Source organism: Aotus nancymaae, unplaced genomic scaffold, assembly GCF_030222135.1.
Source record: "Aotus nancymaae isolate 86718 unplaced genomic scaffold, 86718_ANA_hifiasm-v0.15.2.pri h1tg000062l, whole genome shotgun sequence".
NCBI lineage: Eukaryota > Metazoa > Chordata > Mammalia > Primates > Aotidae > Aotus > Aotus nancymaae.
Genome location: NW_026988476.1, coordinates 39,230,967 through 39,243,294, shown reverse-complemented (window position 1 = coordinate 39,243,294; position 12,328 = coordinate 39,230,967). Strand labels below are relative to the sequence as shown.

At 35.4% G+C, this 12,328-nt stretch overlaps 1 protein-coding gene across 16 annotated transcripts in view; it reads left to right on the top strand.

The window, feature by feature from the left end:
• The window catches only part of ATP8B4 (ATPase phospholipid transporting 8B4 (putative)), a 397,582-nt gene that overhangs the window by 173,381 nt on the left and 211,873 nt on the right, over positions 1–12,328 (top strand). For all 16 annotated transcript variants that reach the window (XR_001105656.2, XR_001105657.2, XM_012442214.3 and 13 more), the window contains one exon: positions 9,251–9,416. Coding sequence is in view for 14 of the 16 variants with exons in the window: in XM_012442214.3 (XP_012297637.1) it covers positions 9,251–9,416 (166 nt within the window). In the remaining 2 variants the exon portion in view is untranslated. The remainder of the gene's footprint in view (positions 1–9,250; positions 9,417–12,328) is intronic.

The window sequence follows — 12,328 nt, the reverse complement described above, 5'->3', positions numbered from 1 at the left end:
AGCTGCTGGGCTGGTAAATTTAAGTCTGCAGCAGCAGAACTCATAAACCCCTCCCTTTTTTTTTTCCCAGGTGTTCTGTCCCAGGGAGTTAGGGCTTTATGAGTTTTTGCTGTACTGCTGCCTTTTTTTTTCTTCAGGGCTGCCCTGCCCACAAGGAGGCAGCCTAGTCACTCTCAGCCTGCAGAGGCTTCGCTGAGCTGCTGTGGGCTCCACCTAGCTGCCGTGTTAACTTCCCTGCAGTCCTGTTTATATGGGTGTAGTTAGAGCTGCTTCCGCAATGTTGGCCCACCTCTGTAATCACGGACTTTCTCTGTAATGGCGGGTTGCCGCAGCAACGGCCAGCTGCCTCAGTAATGGCGGACTCCCCTCCCCCACAGAGCTGGACCATCCCGGGTTCAGCTGTGCTTGCTGTGAAAGTCTCAACCCAGAGCGTTTCCAATTGCTGTTTTTTTGTTTTTGTTTTTGTTTTTGTTTTTGTTTTTGTAGGGGTGGGACCAGCTGGGCCTGATCTCCTAGCTCCCTGCCTCAGAACCTTTTATTTTTTCGTTGAACGGTTGGCCCTCTTCCAGGTGTCCTGGTCGCCTGTTGAATAGACGCCGGGATCTGCGTGATTTCCTGTGCGGTGACCCACTGCGCCGCTGAAACCGCGGCTCTGAGATCCGTGGCGCTTTTTTTGCCTAGGAATCTCCTGGCCTGGCTCCCTGTTTCAACTCCCCTTGCTGGCTAAGTGGGAACACAGTCCCGTTTACTCTGCACCAGGAGCGGCTACGCCAGGGCGCAGGCAAAACAGCCACGCCAGCCAAAACAGCCACGCTGGCGACCCATGGGGCTCCTCCACCTGCGAATCTCCTGGTCTGTGGGCAATAAAAATCCGTCTGGAAATGCAGCATCCACTCACCCTCTGCACTTTCACTCGGAGCTGCAATCCTGAGCTGGATCTAACCGGCCATCTTGGAACTCCTCTCCCAATATTAGCTCAGAAAACCATCTCTTAATGTTGTTGTTTTTCCTATTTTATTTATTTCTACTCTATATCTATGTTATTTCTTTCTTTCTGGTTACTTTGGACTTGGTTTGTTCTTTTTTCTCTAGTTATTTAAAAAAATAATTTCAACTTTTATTTTTGATTCGGGGGTACATAGAAAGGTTTGTTACATGTCTCATCCTTTGAGGTATAAAGTTAAATTGTCTGAGATCTGAGATCTTTCTCCTTTTAGTTATATGCATTTATTGCTAATTTCCTTCTTAGTACTCCTTTTGCTATATGCCATGAGGTTTGGCATGTTGTATTTTCGTTTTTATTTGTCTTGAAATATTTTCAAATTTCTTTTTTGAGACAATGGCTATATGAGAATATTGTTTAATTTCACATTTTGATGAAGATTCCACTTTTCCTTTTGCTATTGATTTCTAGTTTCATCACATTGTGGTCAGAAAATATATTTGGCATAATCTTAATCTTAAATTTGTTGAGATTTCTTTTGGGCTCTAATATGTGATCTATTCTTGACAAATATCTGTGTGCATTTGACATGAATATGCATTCTGCTGTTGTTGGGCAGAATGTTTTGTTGTATATATGTTGGGTCCATTTGGTCTATAGGGTTGTTCAAGTCCTCTGTTTCCTTATTGATCTGTCTGGATTTCCTATCCTATATTGAAAATGAAATATTGGCACCTCTTACTATTATTGCCATGCTGTCTAAGTCTCCCTTCAATTCTATCAATGGTTGCTTTATATATTTGGATGATCTGATGTTGGGGGCATGCATATTTATAATTGTTGTATCATCCTGGTGGATAGACCCTTTTATGTAATCTCCCTAATGTCCATATCTGTCTCTTGTAAAGGTTTTTGACTTAAAGTCCATTTTATCTGTTTAAAATATAACCACCTCTTCTCTCTTTTGTTTGCCATTTTCATGGGATTTTTTTTTTCCATCCCTTCACTTTTAGACTATGCGTGTCCTTAAATCTCAAGTGAGTTTCTTTCAGGCAGCATATAGTTGGGTAATACTTTTTTTAAAAATCCATTTAATCATTTTATGTCTTTTAATTGGTGGACTTAATCTGTTCACATTAAAGTAATTATTACAGGAAAGGACTTACTATTATCATTTTGTTACTCGTTTTCTGTTATATAGTAGTTCTTTTGTCTTTTTGTCTCTTGCTGGTTTCCTTTGTGTTTTGTCAGTCTTTTGTAGTAATATGCTTCGATTCCTTTCTGTTATTCTTTTATATAAGTTTTATAGGTACTTTTTCTGGTTGCCTTGGAGATTACATAAGATATCTTATAGTTTGGGTAGTTTAAGTTGATAACAACTTAAGTTTAACCACATACAAAAATGCTATACTTTTACATCTTCCTACTTCTTATTGTTGTCACAATTTGCATCTGTTTGTATTATGCATCTTTAATTTACTGTGGTTATAGTTATTTTAAACTATTTTGTCTGTCAACTTATATATTTGAATAAAAAGTTATTTAACTACCACCATTATGGTAATACAGTATTCTGTATTTGTCCATATATTTACCTTTACCAATGACTTTCAAATTTTCTCATGCTAACATGTTGCTGTTTTGAATCCTTTCATTTCAATTTGAAAGACTCCCTTTGGCATTTCTTGTAAGGCAGGTCTAGTTGTGATTAACTCCCTAAGCTTTTGTCTGAGAAAGTCTTTATCTCTCTTTCATTTTTGAAGGAGAGTTTAGCTGGTTCTCTTATTCTTTGTTGGCAGATTTTTTTTCAGCCTTTTGAAAATATTGTCCCACTTTTTCCTGAAATGCAAGGTTTCTGCTAGAAAATCTACTGATGATCTTGTGGAGGTTTCCTTGTACATGATGAGTTGCTTTTCTCTTCCTGCTTTCAAAATTCTCTTTGACTTTTAACAATTTCATTTTATTTTAGTGTGGATTTTTTTTGTTTGTTTGTTTCACTTAATTTGGTGATCTTCGGGGTTCTTGAATATGGATCTCCATTTCTGTCTCCATATTTAGGAAGTTATCAGGCATTATTTATTTAAATAAAGTTTCTGGTCCTTTCCATCTTTCTTGTCCTCATACTCTTATAATGTATAAGCTGTTTTGTTTAATGGTGGTCCATGAGTGAGTCCATTAAGATATTTTCACCTTTTTCATTCTTTTTCTCTTTTTTCCTCTTAACTGGATAATTACAAATGACTTGTCTTTGAGTTTGCTGACTTTTTTCTTCTTTGATCAAGTCTGCTGTTCAACACTTGTAGTGAATTTTTCAATTCATTTATTGTATTCTTCAGCTCCAAAATTTCTTTTAAAAAATTAAAAATATTTATTGATATTTGTAAAAATAAATTCTTTTTGTTAATTTTGCTTATGAATCATTTTCTTGAGCTTGTAGAGCATCTTTACAACAGCTATTTTCAATTCTTTGCCAGAATGGTAGTTCTGTTTTAGGTTCTTTGAGAAATCTCCTGACTTCTTTCCATAGTGGCTGAACTAATTTACATTCCCACCAACAATGTATAAGCATTTCCTTTACTCCACATCCTCACCAGCATCTGTTGTTTTTTGCTTTCTAATAATGACCATTCTGACTGATGTGAAACAGTATCTCATTATGGTTTTGATTTGAATTTCTCCGATATTGACCTGTGGTTTTCTTTTATCATTGTGTCTTTACCATATTTTCTATCAGGGGAAGCTGGCTTTGTAGAATGTGTTAGAGAAGAGTCTATCCTGCTCAATTTTTTGGAATAGTTTCAATAGAATTGGTACTAGCTTTTTTTATACATCAGGTAGAATTTGGCTGTGAATCGATCTGGTCTGGGGCTTTTTTGGTTTGTGGGTTTTAGAATTACTAATTCAATTCAGAACTCAATATTGGTCTATTTAGGGTTTCAATTTCTTCTTGATTCAATCTTGAGAGATTGTGTGTTTCCAGGAATTTATCCACTTCCTCTAGGTTTTCTAGTTTGTGTGCATAGAGGTATTCATAATAGCTTCTGAGGATCTTTTGTATTTCTGTGAGATTGGTTATAATGTCACATTTATGTTTTTATTATGTTTCTTTAGATTTTTTTTTGTTATTGTTAATCTAGCTAGTGGTCTATCAATCTTACTCTTTCAAAAAACCAACTTTCGGTTTTATTGATTGTATAGATTTTTGGGTCTCAATTTTATTCAGTTCTGCTCTGATATTCGTTAGCTTTGGGATTAGTTTTTTCTTTTTCTTTTTTTTTTTATAGATATGTGTTATATCATTAATTGATATCTTTCTAACTTTTTAAGGAAGGTGTTTAGCACTATAAACTTTCCCCTTAATACTGCTTTTGCCTCATCCCAGATATTTTGATATGTTGTGTCTCTGTTTTCATTTACTTCAAATAATTTTTTGACTTCTGCCTTAATTTCGTTGTTTACCCAAAAGTCACTCAGGAGCAAGTTGTTTAATTTACATGTAATTGTGTGATTTTCCGAGATCTTCTTGGTATTGATTTCTATTTTTGTTTTACTTTGGTCTGAGAATAAGGTTCATATAATTTTGATTTTTTTGAATTTTAAGATTTGCTTTATGGGTGAGTATGTAGTTGATCTTGGGAGTATGTTCCATGTGCAGAAGAGAAGTATGTATGTTCTGTGGTTAATGGGTAGAGTGTTCTGTAGACATCTATTAGGTCCAGTTGATCAAGTATTGAATTGAAGTGCAGAATTTCTTTGTTACTTTTCTGCCTTGATGATCTGTCTAATGCTGTCAGTGGCATGTTCGAGTCTCCCTCTATTATTGTGGCTAAGTCTTTTTGTAGGTCTAGAAGTACTTGTTTTATGAATATGGGTGCTCAAATATAGAGTGCATACATATTTTGGATAGTTAAATCCTTTTTTCAAATTGCATCCTTTGTCATTAGGTAATTCCCTTCTTTCTTTGTTTGTTTTTACTATTACTGGTTTGCAGTGTGTTTTATCTGATATAACAGTAGTGACCCCTGGTCTTTTCTATTTCTATTGGTGTAACAGAACTTTCTCCAACTCTTTACTTTGAGCCCATCGGTGTTGTTACATGTGAGATGCATTTCTTATTTTATCTAATTTGCTTCTGTGTGCCTTTTAAGTGGGGCATGTAGACTATTTACACTCAAGATTAATATTGATATGGGTAGTTTTCACCCTATCCTGAAACTGTTAGCTGGTTGCTTTATAGTTTCTATTTTGTGGTAGTTCTATACAGCCTGTAAACTATATACTTAAGTGCCACTCTCAACTTTTCACATAGGCCTTTGCAAATTATACCCTCAGCTTAAAACAATCTTTGCCTGCCTTTTTATCTGGCTAACTCCTGATCATCTCTTTAGCTTTGGCTTAGATATTACTTGTTTGGGAATATTTCCTTGACACTTCTCTACCTTCCCTGTAGTCCAATGTGCTTGCCTTATCATAGTGCTTACCATATGTGGCCTGTTTTTCAGTATCTTCCCAAAATAAACTGGATTTCATCGAGGGCAGGGATAGTATTTTGTTTACCATTCTATCCCAAGCACTCAAAACATTGCCTGGCCCACAGTAGGTGCATGATAAATATTTGATGAATAAATGTTCGCTGCCTATTTCAAAGTACACTGTATTGTGTATTAATCAATCAATGGCTGATATGTCCTGAAATTCTGGACAATATGTGTATTCAGTACTGGAATTAATATTAAAATATTCTTTTTGGTATTTTTGTCTTTTCATAAGAGTTAAAGTCTCATATTTTGTGTTTCAGATATTTAATAGTTGGTTAAAAACTGTCAAACCGTAGATGATCTAAGCTCCATGAGGCTAGAGATTTTTGTTTGTTTTGTTCACTTCTGAATCCCTACAGATATCTTAATAGTTGGTTAAAAACTGTCAAACCGTAGATGATCTAAGCTCCATGAGGCTAGAGATTTTTGTTTGTTTTGTTCACTTCTGAATCCCTATCACCTAGAAAAGTGCTTGGTACATACTGGGTACTCAATATATGTTTTTTGAATGCACAAATGGAAAGATAGACTAAAAGTGCTTCCTTATATATTGTGAACTCTACTTGTCTCTTGTCTTACCTAGTCCTGGCCCTGTGGGAGTTAATTGAATGTGTGAAGATCTATTGAATTCTTCCCACCCAAAAGAGGTCTTCAGTATAAACGTAGCACATATTATCTGGGTAGAATTGGGGCTGCTAACAAGGATTTTTGTGCCCTAGTGAAAAGTCATCTACATCTTTGATCTTATGGGCTTGAAATCACAAGGACCACCTCTACTCTCATTCACCCTAAAGTGAAACCTGACAGGCAATAAGTCCTGCCTTTGTAGAGTTCAATCTGTCTCAGTGTTACAGATGCCTGGCTAATAACAAGTCACTGTACATTAAGAAAATTTCTGTGTGTAAAATGTGACAGATAAAAACCAAAATTCAGTAAACAATATGACCTAAGATAAGAAAATAGAACAGAACCTACTAACAGTTATAAACTATAAATTGGAAAACTCGAACATCAGCATAGAGATTTGGGAAGTTATAACATCCATGATGCAAGAACAAGATGCTCTGGAAAGAACACAGAAAAAAAAATAAAAGGTTCCTGGAAATTAAAAAAAAATTATGACAAACCAAAATATTCAATAGAAGATTTGGAAGATTAAGTCAAGAGACTCTCCCAGAAAGTAGAATGAAAGGAAAGAGTCAGAACATCAGAGAATAAAGATAAAATAAAGGGTCAACTGGCAGATCCAAAATTTAACTAAGACTATTTTCTAGATATGAAAGAACAGAAAAAAAAATGAATAGGATAAAATTATAAAGAAATAGCAGAATAGAACTTCCCCATATCTTCCAATTGAAAAAGTCTCCTGAATACTCAGAAACAATAAATGAAATAAGATCAGTGCCTCTAAAATTAAAAACTCAAAGGATAAAGAGAGGAACTTAAAGCTTTTGAAAGAGAGAAGTGGGCCACTTACCAAAAAATGAAAGTCCGACTAACATCAGATTTATCATCAGCAACACTGGATGCCAGAGGACAGTGGAGTGATCCTTTGAAATGGCTCTCAACCTAAAATTCTATATTGTGGCAAACCATGAGACAAATGTGAGGGCCGGATAAAGACATTTTCAGGCAGAAAGGCTCATAACTTTTATCTCCTGTGATCTTTTTCTTATGAAGTACGTTTAAGATATGCTACAACAAAACAAGGGAATCAATTAAGAAAGCGGGCGGCATGGGGTGAGGAAACAGTTACTCCAGCCCCGGAGAGTAATTAAAGGAAGTCCCAGAATGCAACTGAGCTGCAGACCTGGTAATCAGCCTTGAGTGGGTGAGACCATGAAGGCCCATATAACAAAGTGTACATTATCCTCTGCTGTGAACAATAGTTCAAAGACAGACTTGTGTACATACCATTTATTCATTTTCAACTTTTGGAATCAATCTTTAGACCAATAAAAAGGATTTAAGTTTGGGTACAGAAAAGAACACAAATGTTTTAAACCTCTATAGTGAAATAGAAAAAATATTACAAAGGATAGGTTGGAGGGAGAAGTGAAGAGGAGGTGAGGGGTGAATAATAACCTCATCTTGCAATTTAGGGAGTGTTGATAATTGATGAACTGAAACAAAACAAAACAGACTTCTGTATGTTACTTAGAGTTGCAGAAGTAACCAGTAAGGAAATTAAACTGGATATGTCTATGTTGTTAGAAGGGGAAAAAGGAAGTGAAGAAGTGAAGTAAATGACCTAAATCTTCATCTGATTTTGGAAAATGTCTAATATTTATAAATCCAGAAATGGTGATACATGTAAATAATGTAGTTTTTGGGGTAACCATTTGATATGCCTTCTGAAGTTTGACAGTAATTTTCTCTGGGGAGTGGGAGTGAGGCTGTGGTAATGGAGGTGTGGGGATTAAGTATCTTGCTTTACTAGATAAGCCTTAATGTGGTATTTGATTTTGTAACTCTGGATGTATTGCTTTGACTGAAAACATTAAAAGTACTTAAATTAAAAAGAAACTAGTATACTATAAACACTTGATAAGTGTCAGATGTTATTAATAAGAGGGCAGGGAAATAAGCAAGGATTACATTAAGGAATTGTTATGGCAAAGTATCTGAAGCATGGATTTTTGACTAAGTTTCAGTCCTGGCTCATGCATGTATTTGGTTGGCCTTGGCAATGCTCAGATTCTCATCTGTAAAATGGGGATAATAATAGTATCCACTACATGTCACTGTTAGGAAGATTATACGTAATATCCCATATAAAATTGTTAGCATAATGTCTGGCCTATTTTAAAGATAATAAATATTTCTTATTTTTATTCAGTATTATTAATTTTAGAATAAATTTGGCTTCAAGAAACAAAGGCTCCAATTTTACTGTAGGTATTAACAGCTTTGTGACTCAGAATAGATAATTTCAATTGCCCACAGCATTGTTTCTCTTTTAAAAAGAGGTTATAATTCCATCTGCTCTTGTAACTTTAGAATCAATTCCAAAAATTAATGGAGTCGTTAAGAATAAAAACTTTTGCAATAATCCTGGGGGAGGAAGTGTGGACTCTGCAGCTGATAAAGCTCTTATATGTAAGTGTTCAGGGTAGAACCTTCCATAGGCTTGCTTCTGAAATACAGGCTCATAGTCCCTTATCTGAAATTTTAGGCCAGATGTATTTAGAAATCCAGAATTTTCTGGTTGTAGGAAGACAAAATGGTGTATCTGCCATTTTATTATGCAGTATCTCCAGTGACATCTGAGAAAGTACCCATAATCAAACACATTGATGTTTTTATATTAGAAAATATTAATTCACAAGTATAAAGTAGGCTTTAAGAAGTCATCATTGAATATATATCATTCCAGGTCAGATATTTCTGCCCAAATGAGTTCAAGTCAGATCAGCTTTTGCCATCAAGTAGATTTTTAAAAAATTTTGCATTTTCTGTGCTTTTTTGTATTTTGGAGTTGTATTGAGCATTTGAGGATCTGTACAGCCATCCCATATACTTTTGGGATTTTTTTCTCATACACTTTTGGAAGGGTCACCTCTTTGGTACATGGTTCTGAAATGAGAAGATTATATTTACCAGTAATGATGAAATGGCCGTTTTAGTGCTAGGCATTTGAGGCTGCAAAATCATACACTAAAAATACTTGGGTGAATTATTTTTGAATTTAAAAAAATAATTAAACTCTTTTAATCTTATATCTGTTGGGGTAAAGTTTATGCTTATTTTTATTCTTGTTCCCCTACAGGAAAAAGAGCCTGTGGATTTCTCAGTCAAATCTCAAGTGGGTAGAGAATTTCAGTTCTTTGACCACAGTCTGATGGAATCCATTGAACTGGGTGATCCCAAAGTTCATGAATTCCTTAGGTTACTTACTCTCTGCCACACTGTAATGTCAGAAGAGAATAGTGCAGGTAAGTGAAAAGTATGTCTGAGCGGTGAACCTTGTTTTTGTTTTTTAAAATTGAAGCTGATATTAAATTTGAAGGATTTAAAAATTAATCATTTGAGCAGTAAGCCTTGCTTTAAACTTATGTTAAATTTGTAGTATTTTCAAGTTAAAGATAGAACATAATTTATATCCCATATGTTTTTAAAAAATGTGGAGAGATTTAAATGAAAAAGAAAAGAAATAAGGACAATGGAAAGGTGAGGACCCAAATATGCTAGTCAAAGAGGATGACATCGTTCTACAATTGAGCACCATATTTGACTGTGAGCTTCTGGGTAGCCAGGATAAATAGTGAAATACAGTTGAGTCACACATCTCTCATTATTAGTGTGCACATCTAATAGATGCAGATGACCTTTAGGCATATACTTAGAATGAATTTCCCCAGTAACAGAGATAAATTGATGTTGATATTAAAATAGTCTTATTTAGCCTCCACTATGAGCAAGTCATCACACTTGTGAGATGATTGTTTGGAACTCAGCATTCATAGGATAGAACAAAACTAGCTGGGCCACTTAACATTTTGAAGCTGTGAGGCAGACAGATAATGGTATAGTGAACTGGATTCTTGCCCCAGTTGAACCTTATCTCTTCCATTTATATTTTTCTCTCAGCCCACTGGTTCTTCCTACAAGGTCTTTTGTTCGTTCTGAAATCTGTTTAATTTTATATCTCAAATTTATTTCTTGAAATCCGTTAAATATATTGCATGTGCTGTTTCTGATACTTCCAATATCTAACTTTTTTCCCAATCTTACTCTGCATTGTTTCTGTTGGTTCTCAAGCCTTATTTGTTGTTTTAGTACTTTTCACTGTGAGTTGACCATTTTAGTTTGAACTTAATTTATAGGAATGTTTTGGGTCCAGTTGGTTCCCTCAGAAAGGATTTACATTGCTTCAGTGTTCTAATGTAGGAACATTTTAAAGTTTCAACTTGATTTCTTTCAGGCCACCTAGATATTGTGAATTCAGGATGCAAGTTTACATGAGAGTCAGTGTTTGGTCATAAATTCTCAGCAGATATTTTTTTGCCTTCCACTATAAGGATGGTTCTAGTTAGGCAAGTTTTATTGGAAGCCCTCTTCAACTGGGCATGAATTTCAAATTTACCCTTATATTGAGAATAGTCTTTGGGGGACCCAGTTTTGAGAGGCCACATTTCGTTGGACTTCTCACCTTGGACAGGTACTGAGCTCTGCCTTTTTAAATTCAAGCCCAGAGACAATGAAAACCAGCAATCAAATTCTCCAGGTTCAGAAAATGCCCTCAAGGCAAATGCCGGCTAATGAGCTTCTTTAATTCCATAAGTGTACTTTTTCTCAGTCTATGACCTGAATAGTTCTTGCTTTCTTTGCCAGTTCATGGATGTATTTAAGAATATTAAAATGTAGGCCGGGCATGGTGGCTCACACCTATAATCCCAGCACTTTAGGAGGCCGAGGCGGTTGGATCACGAGGTCAAGAGATCAAGACCATCCTGGTCAACAAGGTGAAACCCCGTCTCTACTAAAAATACAAAAATTAGCTGGGCATGGTGGCGCGCACCTGTAATCCCAGCTACTCGGGAGGCTGAGACAGAATTGCCTGAACCCAGGAGGCGGAGGTTGCGGTGAGCCAAGATTGCGCCATTGCACTCCAGCCTGGGTAACAAGAGCGAAACTCCGTCTCAAAAAAAAAAAAAAAAAAAAGAATATTAAAATGCTTTTATAGTTGTTTATAGCAGCTGATACTGGTCCTGACACCCAGTCTACCATGTTACCAGATATAGAACTTACTATATGATTTCATGGGTAGATCAAGTAATTGCTTTAAGTTTTTTTACCTTTTGTGTTCAAAAATTCATTCATGCCAATTGTATCAAGTGAAGCAATACAATACAAAATTTTATAAAGGTGAATCTAATGGTAGCTTCCCTGAACTCCAGTCTCACCCCTATAGAGGTAACCAGTGGTAACATCTGGTGTGTATCATTTCACCCTTTCCTCTGGCTCATAAATGTATACATATATTCAAGAATATATGCAGATATTTAGGTGATTTGTTTCTTTTTACCAAAAAGAAATCATAGTGTAGCCATTAATATGCAACTTGTTTACTTAGCAATTGATCCTGGACATCACTATAAATCAGGAAATATGAGTCTAGCTCTGCCTAATTAATAGTTTTTAAACATTAAACTAATTAATTTTCCTAATTAATTTTTACATATAAATTTGATATAATTTTATAAAAGGGCTTACTTTATATATGCTGTTTTTTAAACTCTCTATATATGTATATATACATAGAACTTATTCTTTTTATCTCCTCTCCCTTCTTACCCCCATTCCAACATACACATAATATCAGGTAACAAGTATTGACATCCTGGTTTGATTTCTTACATTTCAAGGGATTTCTTGTATGCATTCTCATAAAATGGTCATTAGCAGCAGACTGAAATAGAATTTGGATTATCTCTCCATCACTCTTTAGCTGTGTGAGCTCATCAAACTTATGTAACCTTTTTCAGTTATAGGTTCCACCAGTATAAAATGGAAATAATAATTTTAATAACCTCTACCTCAAAGGCTGCCCTGAGGATTATGTGAGTTAATATATATTAAAATGTTTTAGTTTATGGAACATTCATGGCACATCTCTAGTTACTGAAAATATAAAAATTTGATCTCTAATCTAAGAAACTGAACACAGTGAAGAGGCAGACTTGGAAATGGATGTTTTCCTATAAGATGAAGGGCTATAGTAGTGATTTACATAGGGTCCTGTGGTGTCCCAGAGGACAGATACGTGAGTCAACTGTTGGTGAGTAGAAAAGATCTGAGGACAGGAAAGATTTTTAAACCTGTTGCTTGAATCGGGTGTTAAATA